Source organism: Cherax quadricarinatus, chromosome 65 (assembly GCF_038502225.1).
Source record: "Cherax quadricarinatus isolate ZL_2023a chromosome 65, ASM3850222v1, whole genome shotgun sequence".
NCBI lineage: Eukaryota > Metazoa > Arthropoda > Malacostraca > Decapoda > Parastacidae > Cherax > Cherax quadricarinatus.
The window spans coordinates 8134477-8154892 of NC_091356.1; the positions used below are offsets into that span (position 1 = coordinate 8134477).

General features: G+C 40.2%; 1 protein-coding gene across 1 annotated transcript in view; it reads right to left on the reverse strand.

Moving 5' to 3' along the window:
• Positions 1-6482: 6482 nt before the first annotated feature.
• LOC128700509 (UDP-glucosyltransferase 2) overlaps positions 6483-20416 on the reverse strand; it is a 41070-nt gene continuing 27136 nt past the window's right edge. The window contains exons 6-11 of the mRNA XM_070098921.1: positions 19113-19206; positions 18062-18153; positions 17538-17671; positions 10646-10865; positions 9531-9674; positions 6483-6722 (exon numbers count right to left, since the gene is read on the reverse strand). Coding sequence (XP_069955022.1) covers positions 6590-6722; positions 9531-9674; positions 10646-10865; positions 17538-17671; positions 18062-18153; positions 19113-19206 — 817 coding nt within the window. The 3' untranslated portion in view covers positions 6483-6589. The remainder of the gene's footprint in view (positions 6723-9530; positions 9675-10645; positions 10866-17537; positions 17672-18061; positions 18154-19112; positions 19207-20416) is intronic.

Here is a 20416-nt window from a genome sequence, read left to right on the forward strand (position 1 = left end):
GTTACGTTACCCTATTCCGTCGTACGTAGTGCTGCCAGAATTTCGTACCCAGGTGTTTGTGACATACGCTGGGCAACGCCGGACCTGTCGGTTATGTGGGTCATATGATCACCTAGCGGCTCTGTGTGAAAGGAGGCGTGGCAACATGGAACAAAGGCAACGACATACAGCAATAGAGAAGAGTGAGGATTTGCCTTATGTGACTCTGCCTACACAAGGTGGGTCCTGGAGTGAGGAGGTCGAGAGAGCGGAGGAGATGGAGTCAGCAGGTGTGACGAGGGGGCGGGACACCCCTTCATTGAACGCAGCTCAGGTGTTGGAAGAGGACACCCCGACTGTGAGTGCTAGCGATGTGGAAGACTCATTAGCCATGGCTTTAGATGTGTTATTGGCTGACAAGAGTCTTGGGAAGGTTGGGAGTCCAGATCTAGTTCTTGGGTCTGTTGTGGATCCGGGCGTGGAACAGGATCTGAGGTCTGCGCAGTGTGATAAGAATCTTTTGATGCAAGCTGTGGAGGTGGAGGTCCACCGGGACAATGTATCAGACGACATGATGGAAGCAGAGGGAGCATCACGGAAGCGCGCTGCTGCACTATCTGACTCCGAGGACGTGATCACGCCTGCTCAGCGCACTGGCAAAAAGTCCTGGGCGGATGTTACGCAGAGAGGAAACAGCGGCCCTAAGGGGCAGGAGTTGGTTAAGAGCGTTTCTAAAGGGGGGCAGAGGGACCGAGGTGTCACGAAACGATCTGGTGGCAAGACAGTACCAGGGTCAAGAAGGAAAACCACTCTGTAAGCTTCAAGTGCATGACATTGAACATTAATGGATTGAGATCAGAGAGAAAGTGTGTATGGTTTAGTGAATATTTGGTGCGTAATAGTGTTGACGTGGTGTTCGTGCAGGAACACAACTACAGACCAGGTTATGAGTTGAAGGTAAATGGGTATAATGTGTATGTGGAGCATGCGATAAGGTTGAAAGGAGGAGTTGCCATCCTGGTAAGGGAAACTAGCCCGTTCGTAGTGAGGCATTGCGAGGGTGGGGAGGGGAGGGGAGGGTGATTCGTGTAGATGGGTGGTGGGGTAGGGTACAGATGAGTTTGGTGTGTGTGTATGGTCCAGCAGAGGGAGATGTGCGTATTAAGAATAAATTTGTGAAGGATGTCTTAGTATATTATTTGCGTGCTTTGCCGGGTGTAGCTGTAATTGGTGGTGATTGGAATTGTGTGATAAGGCGTAAGGATGTGGAACCTAGAGGGGCAGGGTATTGTTTGGGGATTTTGGGGGAATTATTAAATGGAGTGGGGTTAATGGACGTTGGACGGGGTGGGGTTGTAGAACATACTTTTGTTAGACGTGGATATGCGGCAAGACTGGATCGATTGTATGTGCCCCGAACAGTAATAGTGAGCAGAGTGCGTGTGGTGGACGCGGTTTTTTTCGGATCACAGAGGAGTAATGGTGGACCTAGAATGGGAGGGATTGCCTAGAAGGGGTCAAGGTTATTGGAAGTTAAATGTGAAGCTTTTGCAGGGTGAGGAATGTCGTCAGTCTTTTGCGCAATTGTGGGAACGGTTGGTGGATGAGGCGCCGGGGGATGATGAACTGGTAAATTGGTGGGATTCGGTGGCTAAAAATCGTATCAGAGAATATTATATTTGTCGTGGGAGGGAAGATAATCGGTTAAAGTATGGGTTTCAAAGATATCTTGAAGGGCAGCTGCGGGACTGTTATGCAAGAGGAGGAGCAAGCTATCCAGTGCAGGACATTGAGGGTTTAAAGGAGAGTATTAGGGTATTGCAAAACGAGCGTTTTGATGGTGTGCGAATTATGGGAGGATTGGAAGAAGTGCTATGGGGTGACCGGCCGTCGGCTTGCGTGTTAAGAGGCCAGAGAAAGAGGAGAGTGACGATGGAGATGATGGGGTTAAACGTACATGTAGGGATGGAAGGGTATAGAGCGGGTCAAGCATTGGTAACGACAGAGGGTATGAGTGGATATGTAGACGCTTGGTTTAAGTCATATACGCAAAGTGTGGGCTTCCGTGAGGTGGCATTGAGGGAAATGGGAGAGTATGTGCAGTGTGAGCTTGATGGTCAAGATCGGGTGACATTAGGTGGGCCGATTACGGAGTGTGAGATTTGGCAGGCGTTGTCAGGAGTGAGTTTGGGAAAAGCGCCGGGTATAGACGGACTGCCAAATGATTTCTACGTAAAGAATTGGGGGGTTCTGAGGTTTTTTTTAGTAAGGCTGTTTAACATACTTAAGGCGGCTGAGGTAATGGGAGAGCAGCAACGGACGGCCGTTGTGGTGTTGGTGCCGAAAGGGGAGCAGTCAACGGTAATGGATTATCGGGCACTTTCGCTTATGTGTGGAGATTATAAGTTGTTTGCGAGAATATTAGGGAACAGAATCAAGAGGATAATAGGCAAGGTAATTGATAAGGGGCAATATGGGGTGCCAGGAAGGTCGATGTATGAAGGGCATGGCATGATTCGAGAATTTATAGAGAAACAGGGGGAGTTGGGTGATGGAGGTGTATTGGCGTTAGATTGGAAGGCTGCTTATGATAGTGTAGAAAGGGAAGCGTTATGGAGGTTTATGCGTTGGCAAGGTTTTGGGGAAGAAATAATATCTTGGGCAAAATTATTGTATCAGGGGGCATCGATGAGGGTGCAGGTTAATGGGAGGCTGGGAGTTAAAATACAGATGCGACGGGGACTGCGCCAAGGCTGCCCACTATCACAAATATTGTTTGCGTGTATACAGGATCCATTTTATAGGGCCATTCGGAGGTGTGTTGCGGGAGGTGGGGAGGGTACTGACCGGGGGGAGGGGGGGGGGGGGCTGGTATCGTAGGTTATGTGGATGACACGACTGTTTTGGTGAGAGGTAATGGGGATTTGCTTAGGGTGGGTAAGGTGGTGGATGTGTTTGGGGAGGCTTCAGGTATGAAAATTAATGTTGAGAAGACTAAGTTTCTAGACTTAAGGGATAGTACAAATGGGGATGAGGTGGTAGGGGGTGGGTGGAAGGTGGTGGATCAACTAATGATATGTGGGATAATTTATGTGAGAAATACACGGGTGGCTCAAGAGGTGAATTCGGTGAGAATAGTGAATGGAGTATTGAAAAGACTTGGTGGTTTGAGGGCGGCGCAACTAACGCTGCATCAAAGAGTAATAGTGACGAACGTGCTATTGTACAGCAAGATATGGCATGTCGTTGTCATGTACCCGCTGATGAGACGTGAGGTGAAGCGTTTACAACATGGGGTTTTTAGGTTTATATGGGGATCGGGCTGCGAATGGTTAAGTAGAGCGGTGTTAACACTTCCGGTCAGTCGAGGAGGGCTGGGACTTTTACCTCTGGAAAAAAGGATGATGAGCGTGTACCTAAAACGAAGTTATATAAGGGAGGGGAGCGGGAGGGGAGGTGGACTTGTGCGAGTACGTAAGGATATGCAACGGTGGTGGGGGGGTAGGGATTTAATAGTTGGTGAGGCCATGTTGAGGTTATTAATGACAGTGAGGGATCCGTCGTGTGTTAAATTGCGGGTCCTCGAAGGAGTGGAAGGTAGGTCAGTGGTGGCTGCTGTTGAAGGGGCATACCCTATGTATGCGTGGAACGAAATATGGACGCGTCTAAAACAATTACGTGTAAAACCGGGTGTTCGGGAGGTAATGTTTAGATTTTTACATGGGATTTTGCCGTCTGGGGTTGTCCTATTCAATAGGAGGATAAGGGAGGGAGGGGAATGTAGAGCGTGTGGAAGCATGGAGACAATTTTGCATGCGGTATATTTTTGTGACTGTATAGAAGTGGTGCGGGTCTGGTTAGGAAAGGTGTTCAGGTTAGTGGGTGGGGGAGGATTGCAGGTGTTGCGGGCTTTAAGTTTGGATATAGGTGGGGTGAGTAAGATGGTGGAGAATGCAGTGGCGTATTTGGTCACGGATTTTATATATACGTCATGGGCCATGAGGGAGGTGGGCGTGGATGAGAGGATAAAGGTGTTAGCTGCGACATTTTACAGAACTAAGTGTCGTAATAGGGAAATTTATGGAGGGAGTTGGGAGAATGCGTTTACTGAGGGCTATCGGAGTTTTAGGTTGAGGGATTTATGGGATTTAAGTGCAATGTAAGGGGTCGCGGCGGGCTGGCTTCCCGATGAGGACAGTGTGAAAGGGTTTAGTGTGGAAGAGAATGAATATAGTACTGAGACATAAGTGCCTTTGACTGTATGATGAGCGGGTTGTATTGTGAACGATACACGTTCTTCAATTTAATTATTAATTATGCTAATGACAAAGGACGACAGACGTCGTAATGTGATGGAATATTATATATCTGCAACGAAATTATTGGTATGTGTGTAATGAAATGACAAAATGGGTGCACTGTGTGAATGCGAAATATATATATACACATGAAGTATTGCGTGTGGTAGGAAGGCTTCAGTATTTATCGACGTGTGAAGGTCATGCACTGTTATGTATTGTGCTAACAGACTTACATCTTAGTAGTGAGGTGGAAGGGAGAGACACGGAGTCTGTTTGGCTGCGCATTCTTGAAGAACACGACAAGCTAATCTTAGTTGTCATCTACAGACCTCCAGACCTCGATAGTGACCATGGCAAATTTCTCTGAGATGAAATTACTTAGGCATCTTAAAAATGAAATGTAGTTTTAATGGGAAATTTTTAACTTTAGCCATATCAACCGGAACAATTAAAGACAGGTAATCTAGAGTTTAGTGACTTTCTTGAAATGGTCCAGAAATGCTTTGGAAAGCAGTTTGTGTCGGAACCAACTAGAGGAACTACCTGCTGAACTTAGTTCTGCCAAACAAGGGTTTTAAATGATTGTAAAGAACCATGAGCTAGTCTCTTTAATGAATCACAGCAAACAGGTATTGTATCGGATAAGTGAAAAATTGCACATGTGATGCCCATTTGCAAAGCGGGAGAGAAGTCCTTAACTTCAAATTATAGATTAATCAGCCTAACTTCAATTGTGGGAAAGTTCATGGAATCAGTAATTGCCGATGCAGTTCGAAGCCACCATGAAATATATAATTTGATTAACGAATGTCAACACAGTTCTACAAAAGGGCATTCTTGACCGAGATGAAGAAAACGATACTGTGTAAATAGACTTCAGTAAGGTCTTTGATAAAGTTCCACACAGGAGATTAGGAAAGCAGTGGCACAGGGAATTGGAGGAAAAATTATCTCCCGGGGTCGAGGTATGGCTGGCCAATAGCAACAGGGAGTTTTTAATAATTGGAATAAATCGAAATGTGGACTTTTCACGAGTGGTGTACCAAAAAAGTCGCTGGTGGGACCGTTATAGTTCAAAATGTACATAAACCACACTGGTTTGGAAATAAATAGCAACGTGAGTAAGTTTGCTGATGGCACTAAAATAGGCCGTCACATAATTTCTGATGTGGACACTAGAAGGCAACAGATGACTTGGGTAAGTTGTGGTCGGAGAAGTGGTACACACAGTTTAACTTAGACAAGTGGAACGTTCTAATCCTAGGATAAGGAAATAACTATGGCCCTTATAAGTTAAACAATGTAGATCTTAAACAAAGTCAGTACGAGAAAGATCTAGGAGAGATAAATATTGTGTTGAAAATATATAAACAAGACAGGATTCGCAGCAATGGATACAAGTTGAAGAAATTTAGATCAAACTTCTAGGTAATTTAATTGAGACAAAAACATTTTGGTAGCTTCAATTATAAGTTGAACGGGTACATGAGCGGGTGTGAGTGGTTGTGAGGGGAACTTGTTTAGCATAGGCCAGTAAGTCTGATGCATTGTTCCTTCGTTATGTACTTATGCATGTTCACTATATTCGTTTCCGTGATATAAAAGGGAATCAACCTCGTTTTTAAACTAGCCCATATGGCTATCAGTCGTCGGTAATTTGGATTTTTTTAATTTAGGAAAATCGCTCATAAATTTTCCATACGTTGTTTGATAGCTCTAGCTCTTGGTAATTTTGAGTGTTAATCAGCAGTACTTCGGTGTTTCATAGGTGTTAAGGTGCAGCTGGTAGACTTCTTGAATATATGCATCTCTGGCTCCTGGGTCTTATGTAACTGATTTGAAGATCCTGGAGTACTTAGGAAGACTGAACTACAGCTCCTGGATCTGCTAAGAGACTAGTTGCAGCTGCTATTTAAGCATCTGAGGTGGAACTACTAGGTTTCCAGCAAGGGTTGAGGCACAGGAGGCCGAGGTTATGTGATACTGGGATAACTCTCTCATAACATGCAATGATTCAGTGTCTGTTATTAACTTATTCTTGGCAACAGAAATTACCTCATCGATATATATATATATATATATATATATATATATATATATATATATATAATATATATATATAAATATATATATATATATATATATATATATATATATATATATATATATATATATATATATATATATATATATATATATATATATATATATATATATATATAGTGTAATAATAGTTTCCCATCGAAGCACTCGGACCTAACAGTGCAATGAATGGAATGACAGGAAACATACTCTAGGCAAGAACAATTTTAATCAGTTTTGGCCTTGGATTTGGAGAAGAGCCAGGAACACAAGGAAATTATAAGTCGTACTGAGACATAGCTGATAATGACGAGCAAAACAACTACTGTTGCCCACACGTCCACGTTGTACAGCTCGTACCTGAAATTATAACAACACTGTTTAGACAAGATGGAACTGTGGTATGAAAAACAAAAAAGTTAATAAATATAAAGAATAAACGAATAGATTTTCATTGAGTGAGTTACTACCATGATTCTTACCACGACTCCTCCAAAGATATCCTGGAAGGGTGAGAGGACTGTCTTCCTGGATTATATGTATACAACTGAATAGGTAAAACTTGCTATTTTTGGCTTAAACAGCAACGTTCTTTTTGCCAAATAAGGCAAGCGAAAATTTGTACAAGCAATAATTTCGCTAAAATCATTCTGAACCTAACGAAAAAAATTATATTTTATTGTGTTTGTTTGTTATTAAATTATTGTAAACTTATCAAAAATATATTTAGTTGGATTAGGCTCAATTAAATTGCGCTTGTTATATTAAGGTCAGGGACGTTTTCTAAGGTTCTTCTTGGACAAAATTATTAATTTTTAAATTAACATGAATGAAAAACAAAAGATCTATAAACGTGTAAGAGAAAATTTTAAAATACTTAATTTTAAATGAGTTCTTGCTACCTGACCAATTTTACCTATTCGGCACGACACACACGTACACACATACACACACACACACACACACACACATATATATATATATATATAAATATAAATATATATATATATATATATATAAATATATATATATATATATATATATATATATATATATATATATATATATATATATATATATATATATATATATATATATATATATATATATATATATATATGTCACACACAACACACACACACACCAAAAGAATCTTAGAAAACTTACAACCTTATTATAACAAGAACAATTTATAGCCTATATATATATATATATATATATCAAATATATATATATTTTGGCGAAATATATATATATATATGTTGCTATTTATATATATATATATATATATATATATATATATATATATATATATATATATATATATAATGCACCAGGCAGAAATAAGCGGGTATATACAGAGAAAGATCGCAGTCAGCAGGACTCAAAACTGCTACTGGGGACGGTCAAGATTCCCAGCGCTCTTATCCACTCAGTCAGGAATGCCACATAAGCTGGGCAGCCTGGTTCACAAGTCATGTTCCTTTCCCAACCGGGCACGTCAGTTTTGCACGGACAGTTTTGCGATTTAATGTACCGAATATCATCCATATTTAAAATTGGTCTCCACACCCCTATCTTCCACAGTCAATCCCCAACCAAAAAATACCTCTGCAAAAATGAACATCTTGCACGAAACTTTAAACCAAGCAATTAACTTTCCCCTGCGCGTAATTCCCGTGATCTCCACATTGCTTCCTATTTCAGTTACATTTTGAGTTAAAGAACAATCAGAGAGCTATGAAGGTTTTTCTTATTTTTTTTTCTTTTCCCTCAGGGATTAGTTGTCAGGTGTGTTGGATAACACCGTCTACACACACGCACACACACACTCACAGTAATCTTGTCCGTCTCAGTAGTTTCGAGTCCTGCTGATTGCGATCTTTCACTGTATATACCCGCTTGTTTCTGTGTGGTGCAGAGATATAAAAATCGCTTGTGAGGTCAGAATACACAGGAGGAGATTGACATAGCTTGAATCCATGCTTGAGGCTCACTTACGTGCCCGAGCTTGTGAACCAGGCTGCCCAGCTTATGTGGCATTTGTGGCTGAGTGGATAAGAGTGCTGCCTGGGAATCTTGATCGTCCCCAGTAGCAGTATTGAGTCCTGCTGACTGCGATCTTTCTATATATATGTCGTGCCGAGTAGGTAGAACTTGCGATCTTGGCTTAAATAGCAACGCTCATCTTGCCATATAGGACAAGTGAAAATTTGTGTATGCAATAATTTCGCCAAAATCATTCTGAACCTAACGAAAAAAATATATTTCACTGGATTTGTTAAGTATTAAATTACTGTAAACAAATCTAAAATATTTTTATTTGGGTTAGGCTAAAATAAATTGTTCTTGTTATAATAAGGTTAGGTAAGTTTTCTAAGATTCTTTCAGTGCAAAATTAAAATTTTTTACGTTAACATTAATGAAAAAAAATACATCTTTAAACGGACAAGAGAAAGTTTCAGAAAGGACTTAATTTTAAATGAGTTCTTGCTAATTGACCAGTTTTACATATTCGGCACGATACACACACACACACACACACACACACACACACATATATATATATATATATATATATATATATATATATATATATATATATATATATATGTATATATATATATATATATATATATATATATATATATATATATATATATATATATATATATATATATATATATATATATATATATATATAGTCTTAGTGTTCTATATGAAATTGATAACTAAGTAGATAAGGTAGATAAATTATATTCTGAGCATCCATCTGTTTCTCTAAAGACAAAACAGAAAACCAATTTTATTTCCTTGACAATGCTATTAAAACAAAGAGTAAGGGCAAATACATGCTAATACACTGGGGTGAAGACATTACCAATTCTTGAATGAAAATAAAAGAAAATTTCACGGCTAACCATAAACTGAAAATGAAAACTAAATGTTTCGCTGTGTCCTGGATCATTGCAATGTTTACGATGGACTGGATTTTTTTTTATAGCTTCCTTATCTGATGTTTTGTTTAGTTGGGAAATGATTCTTCCAAATTATATTGTGACCTTCATTCTTTGTTTTATTTAATTATCTACTAAACGACAAAACATACGATGCTACATATTACTTTTATTAATGTTAACTGATATATTGAAGTAGAGTTGTACTAACCATGTCATGGTGACAGCAGGACAGCGGAGATGGTATGCTCCCTGGTGTCGTATAACATACTTGATCCAGTAGAGGGCCACCTCTGCTGGCTCTTGTGGACGATCTATCATAATTTTGGACCTTGTTGCTACCTCAGTTTTCATGCTGCTTCGTCACACACACCAAGAAAGTAAATTCTATTATATGTTGCATCATTATGCATGTAATTATAGAAATATTTTGTGATGTTTGAAGGTTAATCTGTCATGTGGGAAGGAGGGGGGGGGGTTATGATGGTTTTGTGTTCATGATTCAAGTAGTTGAATCAAACCTCCCTTTTCTTTTATCAGTTCTGACAACCATCTGTTCATTAGGTGCTGTATGACTGAATAATAATAATAGTAGTAATAAAACAATAATTATAAAAATAATAAATGATAATGTTACTACAACCACTACTACATTACTAACTTTTACTGCTGTATGGAGTGTGAAGTGTATGTAGCTAGGATCTTATTAACTTCACTCTTGTTTGTGAATTCTACGTTCCGTTTTGACACCTCACATCTATATAATTTCACATTGCTTGTTATCCCCATATGAGCCAAGTACTAAGAAGCAAAAAAAAAAAAAATATTCGTGAATGGGAGTTGGCAATATAGAAAAACTGGGCTGCCGTGGATCGTATAGGAAGAATTAAAAAAAAAAAAGATCCCCCTCTCGCTAAACTCGAGCTACTCCTGCCTAAGATAATACATATACAGCCTAGACTCCTTAAGGCCTCAGTAAGAAGGCAAGTATTATTCCGAAAATCATCTTCAATTACATCCACAAACCTATTTTAAATTATAATCCTTCAAAGAGGTATAATCTTCCCCTTGCACCTTATTTCACATCCGATTAATATTCTCTAGTTGAAAAATGAAGTTCGGAGGTTCATTGTAACTGTCATGTCCTTGCTCTTATGGGAAGGCAGCTCAGTAACAAGTGATGGCGAATGTGCTTATCTTCTTCGAGTCACCCTCGGTAGGAAAAAGCCGAGTTGAAACACAAAGTCAACCTTTAATATAAACATTTAACTTTTCGATTACCATACCATTTGTTGTTTTAAGAGGCGAAGAGAGACATAGTAATACCTTGTGTCATTCATGACGCTGTTGATCATATTCTTGAGATTATCAAAAGTAAGTTGATCCCAGAAGAGCACTTTGCCCCAGCCATCCCTCTGCACCTTGATCATGTTAGTCTGCTGGTCACCAAACACAGGCATTCCCAGCACTGATACACCGTTGTACATGGACTCCAGGGTGCTCAACAACCCACCGTGTGTGATGAACAAACGCAAGCGAGGGTCACCTGTGTAATGATACAAGTGTGGTTAGGTTATTATTATTATTATTATTATTATTATTATTATTATTATTATTATTATTATTATTATTATTATTATTATTATAGTCATAGGGAAGTGTTTGGAAAGGCCTAAGCATTGCTTTTGTTTTTGTGAGCAGTTCATTTACATGATGAACTTTATTGTTATTTCATAGGTGTAGAATTTAGTTAAGAATATAAGAACTACGTCCCTACATATAACTCCTCTGTATTCGCTGCCTGACCACGGTAGAGTGCGGTTGTGCTCTGCACCCCTCTGCTGTTTTCAGGCGAGCTACCTGAGTTCGTCACAACCTTTGAGTAGTGAGGATGTGCGCTGCTCATTTACCAACATGGCGCTGCATAGCTACAGGCACATCAACACTGTTTGCGTTGAGTTGACCCGTGGGGCTGTCACCGGAGCCACGATGGACTTGTTACTACCGGCGATTATCCGTGATACCTACGGTATCGCAAATGAAGAGATATGTGGTGTAGCACTTAATGGGACGACACGGATCTTCGTTAAAATGACGTCAGCAAATGTCTATGAAGAGGTGGTGGATAAGTATCAAGAGACCATTATAGCCGTCAATTCAGCTGTATCAGTATGTCTTCATGATGTATCACGACACTACACATGGGTTAAAATAAGGAATGTGCCTTTTGAGGCGACTGAGTTTGTTACAAAAGATGAACTACGTAATTATGGTACGGTTCATATGGCCTCTGCAGGTCGGTGGGCCGCTGGACCTTATGCTGGAAGTTTGGAGGGAACATATTCAGTCAAAATGACCTTACGCCATCCCATACCGTCCTATATTATGTTGCAAGCATTTCGAACTCAAGTATATGTAACATATGCGGGGCAACGTCGTACGTGTCGTCTGTGTGGGTCGTATGACCACATAGCGGCACAGTGTGGTAAGCGTCGTGGGAATCTCCAAATATCGCAACAGCAACAATCGGAAGAGGTCGAGGAAGTTGAGGGACGAGAACAGTCTTATGCTCACCCGTCTCGACAACGGACATCTTGGAGTGAAGAGGTAGAAAAAGCGCAGGAGAATGCTTTGGAGGATGCAAAACAGCGAGAAGAATCACCGTCACTGGACATAAATAAAGTATTTGAAGAGACTCTGCCCACTATGGGGGACGAGGATGTAGCGGCGTCTTTAGTGAAGGCACTGGATGTATTGTTAGACGAGTCGATCGTCAACCGTGTGGAGGATCCAGGTGCAATTTTGGGATCGGTTGAGCATCATGGTGAGGCGATGGATGAAAGCATTGAGTCTGGTGTGTCGCATGGTATGATGGTGAATATAGCAGAAGTGGAGGTGCATCATGATAGTACTAAAGAAATCCCAATGCAGGTGGAGGGTAGGACGCGAAAGCGAACTGCGACCCCATCAGACTCAGACGACGTGCTTACTCCTGCCCAAAGGCCAGGGAAAAAGTCTTGGGCGGATGTACAGAGGAAAGGGAACAGTGAATCCACGAAACAAGAGTTTATCAAGGTGATTCCCAAAAAAGGGGAGAGGGATAGAGGTGTTGTAAAATGTATAAGTGAAAAGTCTATACCTAGAACGAAAGGAAAATCCCATTAATTGACTTTAAGGTTTTGACAATAAATATTAACGGTTTGAGATCTGAGCGGAAGCGAAAGTGGTTTAATGAATTTTTGGTGCGTCTAGATGTGGATGTGGTATTTATCCAAGAACACAATTACAGAATTGGATATGAGTTAGAAATGGACGGTTACGATGTGTATATGGAATATGCGACGAGGTTAAAAGGAGGCGTCGCCATTCTGGTAAAGGAAAATAGCCCGTTTGTAGTACGCCATAGTGAAAGGGGGGAGGGGAGAGTGATTAGGGTGGATGGTTTATGGGGTAGAGTACACATAAGTTTTGTAGGTGTATATGGGCCGGCCGAGGGAGATGTACGACTTAAAACTCATTTTGTACAAGATGTATTAGTATATTATCTACGTAGTTTACCAAATGTAGCGATAATAGGGGGAGACTGGAATTGTGTAATACGACGAAAAGACGTGGAGCCTCGAGGAGCGGGTTGTTGCTTGGGGTTCTTGGGAGATTTATTGACGAGTGTGGGTTTAAGGGATGTGTGTGGGGGGGGGGTGGCATGGTGGAGCATACTTTCATTAGACGAGATTATGCGGCGAGATTGGATAGAATGTACGTGTCTAGTGCGGTTACAGTGCGGAGAGTGAGTGTGATAAATGTGGTTTTTTCGGATCATAGAGGAGTGGTAATGGATGTAGATATTGCGGGTGTGCCTAGAAGGGGTCCGTCATTTTGGAAATTAAATGTAAAGTTATTGAAGAGAGAGGAAAGTCGTTTGTCTTTTGGGCATATGTGGGAACGCCTTGTGGTTGAAGCACCTGGAGATGTGGCTTTGGTTAATTGGTGGGAAAGGATAGCCAAAAAGCGAATTAAGGAATATTATATTAGTCAGGGAGTGAGATATAACAGTTACAGTATGGTTTCCACCGATATTTAGAGGGGCAGTTGCGCGACTGCTATGTACAAGCGAATGCTAATTATCCTGTTACAGAAATTGAACGAATTAAGGAGCAACTACGAAATTTACAAAACGAAAGGTTTGATGGGGAAAGGCTTAAGGGTGGAATCGAAGAGGTTTTGTGGGGAGATCGGCCGTCGGCGTGTGTGTTGAGGAATCAACACAGACGTCGCAAAGCAATGGAGTTAATGGGGTTGAATGTTCAGGTAGGTATGCAGGGGTATAGAGTGAATCAGGTATTGACGACGACGGAAGGTATGAGTGGGTATATTGATGCTTGGGTTAAAATGAAAACGCAAAGTGTTGGAATAAGTGAAATTGCATTGCAGTCAATCGGTAGGTTTGTGCGTTGTGAGCTGGAGGAGCATGATCGTTTGATGTTGGGAGGGCCGATAACGGAGTGTGAGACTTGGGAGGCTTTATCTGGGGCGCAATTGGGTAAGGCGCCAGGAATAGATGGGTTGCCCAGCGACTTTTATCTTCAAAATTGGAACGTTTTAAAGGGGTTTTTGGTACGTTTATTCAATATCATGAAACGGGATGGGGTTTTAGGGGAACAACAAAGGTTGGCTGTGGTCGTCCTAGTTCCTAAAGGCGAGCCATTAACGGTTAAAGATTATCGTGCAATCTCGTTATTATGTGGGGACTATAAAATTTTTGGAAGGATCTTGGCTAACAGAATAAAAAAAGTCCTGGGCAAAGTGATTGACAAGGGACAATATGGGGTGCCGGGCAGGTCTATGTATGAAGGTCACGGTATGATTAGAAGTTTTATTGAAGAAAGAGTAAGATTGGGAGGGGGGGTATTGGCTATAGATTGGGAGGCGGCATATGATAGTGTGGAACTGGAGACGTTATGGAAGATCATGAGATGGCAGGGGTTTGGGGTGGAAATTATATCATGGGCCAAATTAATGTATCAGGAGGCAACTTTGCGTGTGCAGGTGAATGGGAGGTTGGGAGATCGGATTCAGATGGGAAGGGGTTTGCGTCAAGGTTGTCCCCTTTCACAAATTTTTTTTGCTTGTTTTCAAGATCCCTTTTATAGAGGGATAAGGGTTTTATTGGAAGCAAAGGGGATGGGTAATGTAAGGGATGGGGGAGCGGGCATTGTTGGATATGTCGACGACACGACGATTTTGGTGAGAGAAAACATGGATTTGATTCGGGTAGAAAAGTTAGTGAAAGTTTTTGAAAAGGCTACTGGCATGACGATCAACATGGGGAAAACAAAGTCTTTATATGAATCTTGGAAAAGGGTCGCGTGAGGAAGGAATGGTAGCTGAAAGGTGGGAAAGGGTGGACCAAATAAAGATATGTGGGATCGTTTATGTAAATGATATCAAGTCAGCACAACAAATAAATTCCGTGCGTATCGTTGATAGTGTTCTGAAGCGTCTTAGTGAGTTAAGAGCTGCTAATTTAAGTTTGCAACAAAGGATGATAACAACAAATGTGCTATTATATAGTAAACTATGGCATGTTACGGTAATATTTCCGATACTTCGTTGTGAGTTAAAAAGGTTACAAAAAAGTTTTTTTAGATTCATTTGGGGAACAGGGAGCGAATGGTTAAGTAGAGCGGTTGTCACACTCCCGGTTGGCCGTGGAGGGCTGGGTCTTATAGATGTCGAAAAGAGGATAATAAGTATGTATTTAAAACATAGTTATAAGCGGGAGGGGGGGGGCGAAAGAAGACGGTCTTCATAGGATACATCAGGATATGCGACGGTGGTGGGGGGGGGGGTAGGGAGTTCATGATAGGTGAGGCAATGTTACGGGTCTTCATAAACGTGAGGGATCACTCACAAATTAAATTGAGAAATCTTGATAGGGCAGATGGTAAGGCTCTGGTAGCGGCGGTAGAAGGAGTTTATCCGATGTATGATTGGCATAATATTTGGGGGCGTTTAAACAAATTGCGTTTAAAACCTAAAGTCAGAGAAGTTATGTATAGATTTTTACATGGAATCTTGCCGTCAGGAATGGTTTTATTCTATAAGAGAATACGAGAGGATGGGGACTGCAAGGATTGTGGAGGATTGGCGACTATTTATCATACGGTATATTTTTGCGATTGTATTGAACTTATAAGGGTTTGGATGGGTAAGGTTTTAAGGTTAGTGGGGGGAGGGGGTTTGCAGGTTTTGAGGGTTTTAAGTTTAGATATAACTGGGGTGAATAAAAGGGTTGAGAATGCGATTGGGTATATACATGATGTGGGCTATGAGGGAGGCGGACGTGCGTGCAAGAATTAATGCGTTGGCAGCAACTTTTTATAGGACACAGTGTAGAAATAAAGGGGTGTATGGAGGGAGATGGGAGAGAGATTTTAGTGAGGGTTATCGAAATTTCACATTAAGGGATTTATGGGATTTGCAAAATGGGTAAGGGGATACGACGGCCTATTTTCCTAGACATGGGTGTGAGCATGGAGAGCTGTTTATATGGATGTATAATTGAGTTTTGATATCTAGAGGCAATAGGGTTATTACCCCGAGGGTTTCAGGAACTACACAGTCATCATTTAGAAATATGTAGCACTACGATTGCATATTATTTTTTATCATGTATAAATCATTTCAAGGACTTTATGATGAAAATTTTCAATGAGACTCAAATATGTTATGGATGTCTTTACTGTTTTTGATTCAATTGTAAGTGGTAAAAAGTGTTTCCTAGCATAAGCAATTGGTTTTTATTTTATGTTATATTTTATGCTGTGTTACAGTGTGCTTTTCAGTAATATTATATTACATGTAACTACTTGCATTATTTTTCTTTGTTTTGCTGAGATGTAAAATATTACATCATAGTTTTGTTTTGTTATATTGGATGTTTTTATTGTGACTTTTAGTATTATCCCGTTTCCTTCTTTGAATACTAAATACCTATGTATGTTAAGATCTCGTGATAATCGCCAAAATTAATGTTTTGAGTATCGTGGTGCTCTGTTAAGCACCTGAGATCTTAGATTTAGTCTTGCATACGTGTGAGTTGACAGGCAGAAACCTCACCTAGTATGTGCCTGATGTAGTCTCATGTAGTGTAACGTGTGTGCTTGTGTATTTGTGTCATTGTGTGTGTTTTTTTTTTATCTGTTTTATTGTACAATCTTCATAATTTTCAGTGTTAGATGTTTGGTAATATGTAACCTTGTTAGAGATGTTCTTTAACAAATAAAACAATATCAGTGTAATGTATAGTGTTGTGTGTGAGTGTATTATCACTGTAATATACGGTGTGTTGTGTGTGAGAGTGTATTATCACTGTAATATACGGTGTGTTGTGTGTGAGAGTGTATTATCACTGTAATATACGGTGTGTTGTGTGTGAGAGTATTATCACTGTAATATACGGTGTGTTGGTTGTGAGAGTGTATTATCACTGTAATATACGGTGTGTTGTGTGTGAGAGTGTATTATCACTGTAATATACGGTGTGTTGGTTGTGAGAGTGTATTATCACTGTAATATACGGTGTGTTGTGTGTGTGAGTGTATTATCACTGTAATATACGGTGTGTTGTGTGTGAGAGTGTATTATCACTGTAATATACGGTGTGTTGTGTGTGAGAGTGTATTATCACTGTAATATATGATTACCTCATTCTCCTCCTGTTCTTCAAGTTTCTCCTATGTATGGACTGATGAAGCCACTGTGTGGCGAAACGTTTCCTCAATAAAGATACCCAAGAGTTGCACATGTGTCTAATTTATCAACTGTATGGTGTCGTTATTAGGTCTCGGGTTAAGTGCGATTCTAGTGCAGTAATCTTTTGTCGTGTATCTTTTTAATATATTTCTGTCATTTGTATCGCACTGTTTTAAATGAAATAATAAAAAAAAAAAACTCCTCTGTCAACGTACACTCCAATATTTCCAGTTGAAACTTACTACAATATTATTTAACTATATATTCAACACATTTATGAATTATATTTTTAGGTCTTTCAGTATTACATTTACGTTTTTATTTAGAGACAGTAAAAAAATATTTCACACCAAAGTAATGTCAGAATTTTTTTGTGAGTCTGTTCTGGCGATGGACCTGAAGCTTCACCTCTCTCAGTCCCCGCCTTTACAGAACCTTTTTGGAGGAATTGAGATGTACCTACCAAGAATATCTTGTTGTGGGAGCCACTTCCCAAGACGGACATTTGGGGGCAGGTCATCCATAGTGTCCTTATCCCACTTCCACAAGACTCTCTGCTTGAGGGAAGCAAACACTTGAATCAGTACAGTGCGGTACCTGTGTGTATTGTGTGTAAGATTAACTAACATACTGTATCAGTGGTCTCATGCACCAGATATGTTATTATCTACAGACTTATTTCACAAAAAATGAATAAGAAATAGAGTTGAAAAAATATGAAAAGAAGACACAAGCTGAAGAAAAAGTTTTAAATAGGATAATGTTTTCATCTGTGTAGAGCTTTATATAGACATGATAAATACTTTACGCAAGACTTGTTCTGCAAATTGTTTCTATCTTCTACTTACCAGTAATGCCCCATTTCATCCAGTTGAGAAAGTATATGGACTTACAGCTGTGGAGCTCACAGTGTGTAACTTAGACGAAAGTTATATAAATATCGTCGCCCTCATCAAACACTGAAAGATAAAGCAAAAGTTTACTCACTCCTCTGGCATGTCGGATGGTGTGACAGCCGAACCAAGACTGAAGAAAATGAAGCCATCATCACCAGCACCTTGCACCCAATCTTCGAGGTCCTGTAAGTAAAAAGACTATGTGAAATATACTATGTAATATAAGTGAACTTAGGTGGCATCGCTCTAGTATAGTAACTGTTTAGTTTGTTACATTTCCAGCCAATAAACTGCAAAGGTTATTAGTGGTTATTAGTACACAAACACCACTGAACAAAACCAATGTGCTTTCAGTTTGGCCAAACCTCTATTATGTATTGTACTGTAACGATAGTTGCTAACTTGTGTTCAGTTAACATTCCAAAAACATTTCAACGAATTGCCTCACTCGGTAGCTAAATAAACTGTGAAAGACATTATGGCATAATGGTAACCTTTACTGAGAAAACGGTTCGTTTTTCGCATGTTTGTTTTCGAACCTGGCATTATCAGGTGCGTTACTGACAATGTCAGGTCAAGAGGGATGAGGGTGGTGTGTGTGCCGATAAGCAGGTCAGTCTGGAGTCTCGTCAACTGGAAGCCTCTCTGGTTCCGAGTAATGGTGCCTGTGGTATAAACGAGCGTCGATTCCAGGCATTATCAAGCATAATCATGTTCGCTCTGTGGTAATCCATGTGGACAGATGCCGTGTTACGAGGTAAAATACAGACCATTATTAGTGTTATCGGTGGGTGTGGACGAATCACTAGTCGTCTTACCCACGTACAGTTTATACACTTTCTACAAGTGTTGGTGTAGATGCTTGCAGTATTCTAGGGGTTGGCTTTAACCTTCTTTTTCTCAGCCTCAAAGCAACTCGTTCTCAATAAAGTTTTCCGTTCTACCATAGTGTCGCTTATGAGACACCTCACATCACCTGTTTCTACCTTACCTTCCTTGAGTATATATACGTGTTACGTACATACCCTGTGTGGCTTACTGAAGGTCTCCAAAGATTAAAATATTTTTCCCAATTTAAGCCTGTTGAACATCTTCTGTCCTTCCCTTCATACACTTACTCAATTGTGCACGAGGTAACTTACTTTGGGGAGAGGCTGGGCTGGACGGAGATGGATGCCTCCACAATTAACCACGGCAGGAACAATGGGACGAGCCGGGTAGTCGATGGTAAGTACACTGTAGAAATTGAACCCATCTGACCATGGTTTGTATTTATCATATATTACGTATTTTTATATATACATATATTTTATGCTCAACGCTATTGTATACTGCTACTCCTTGGGATACTACTCACAATAGCGAAAAACACCTGGTACCTATTTATTACTACGTAAAGAGGGCCAGCAGATGTGAGTAGACTTTTACATAGGTCTAGTCCTACCCAGGAAGCGAACCAAGGTGTTACCGGCTGTAAACTAAGCTCTCTAACAACTTTGATACTAGCATTTAACAGGTACTACAAACGTTATACGCTAATGAATAACTATTCCCAAATGAAAATCTGAATGGGCAGAGAAGCTCATACGCACACACACGACCCCTGCAACCACAATTAGATGAGTACAATTAGGTGAGTACACACACACACACACACACACACACACACAGAGGTATGTCCTACGAGGAGAGGTTAAGGGAAATCAACCTGACGACACTGGAGGACAGGAGAGATAGGGGGGACATGATAACGACATACAAAATACTGAGTGGAATTGACAAGGTGGACAAAGACAGAATGTTCCAGAGATTGGACACAGTAACAAGGGGACACAGTTGGAAGCTGAAGACACAGATGAATCACAGGGATGTTAGGAAGTATTTCTTCAGCCACAGAGTAGTCAGTAAGTGGAATAGTTTGGGAAGCGATGTAGTGGAGGCAGGATCCATACATAGCTTTAAGCAGAGGTATGATAAAGCTCACGGCTCAGGGAGAGTGACCTAGTAGCGATCAGTGAAGAGGCGGGGCCAGGAGCTCGGACTCGACCCCCGCAACCTCAACTAGGTGAGTACAACTAGGTGAGTACACACACACACACACACACACACATACACATATATATATATATATATATATATATATATATATATATATATATATATATATATATATATATATATGCAAAACAACCACTCTGAAAGAATAGAGAAATTCCAAGCGCTTTCGTGACTACTCACATTATCATAGTTCCTTGATAATGTGAGTAGTCACGAAAGCGCTTGGAATTTCTCTATTCTTTCAGAGTGGTTGTTTTGCATATTCTGAAATCACCTGTTTACTGTGATCTTATTGCATATATATATATATATATATATATATATATATATATATATATATATATATATATATATATATATATATATATATATATATATATATATCATA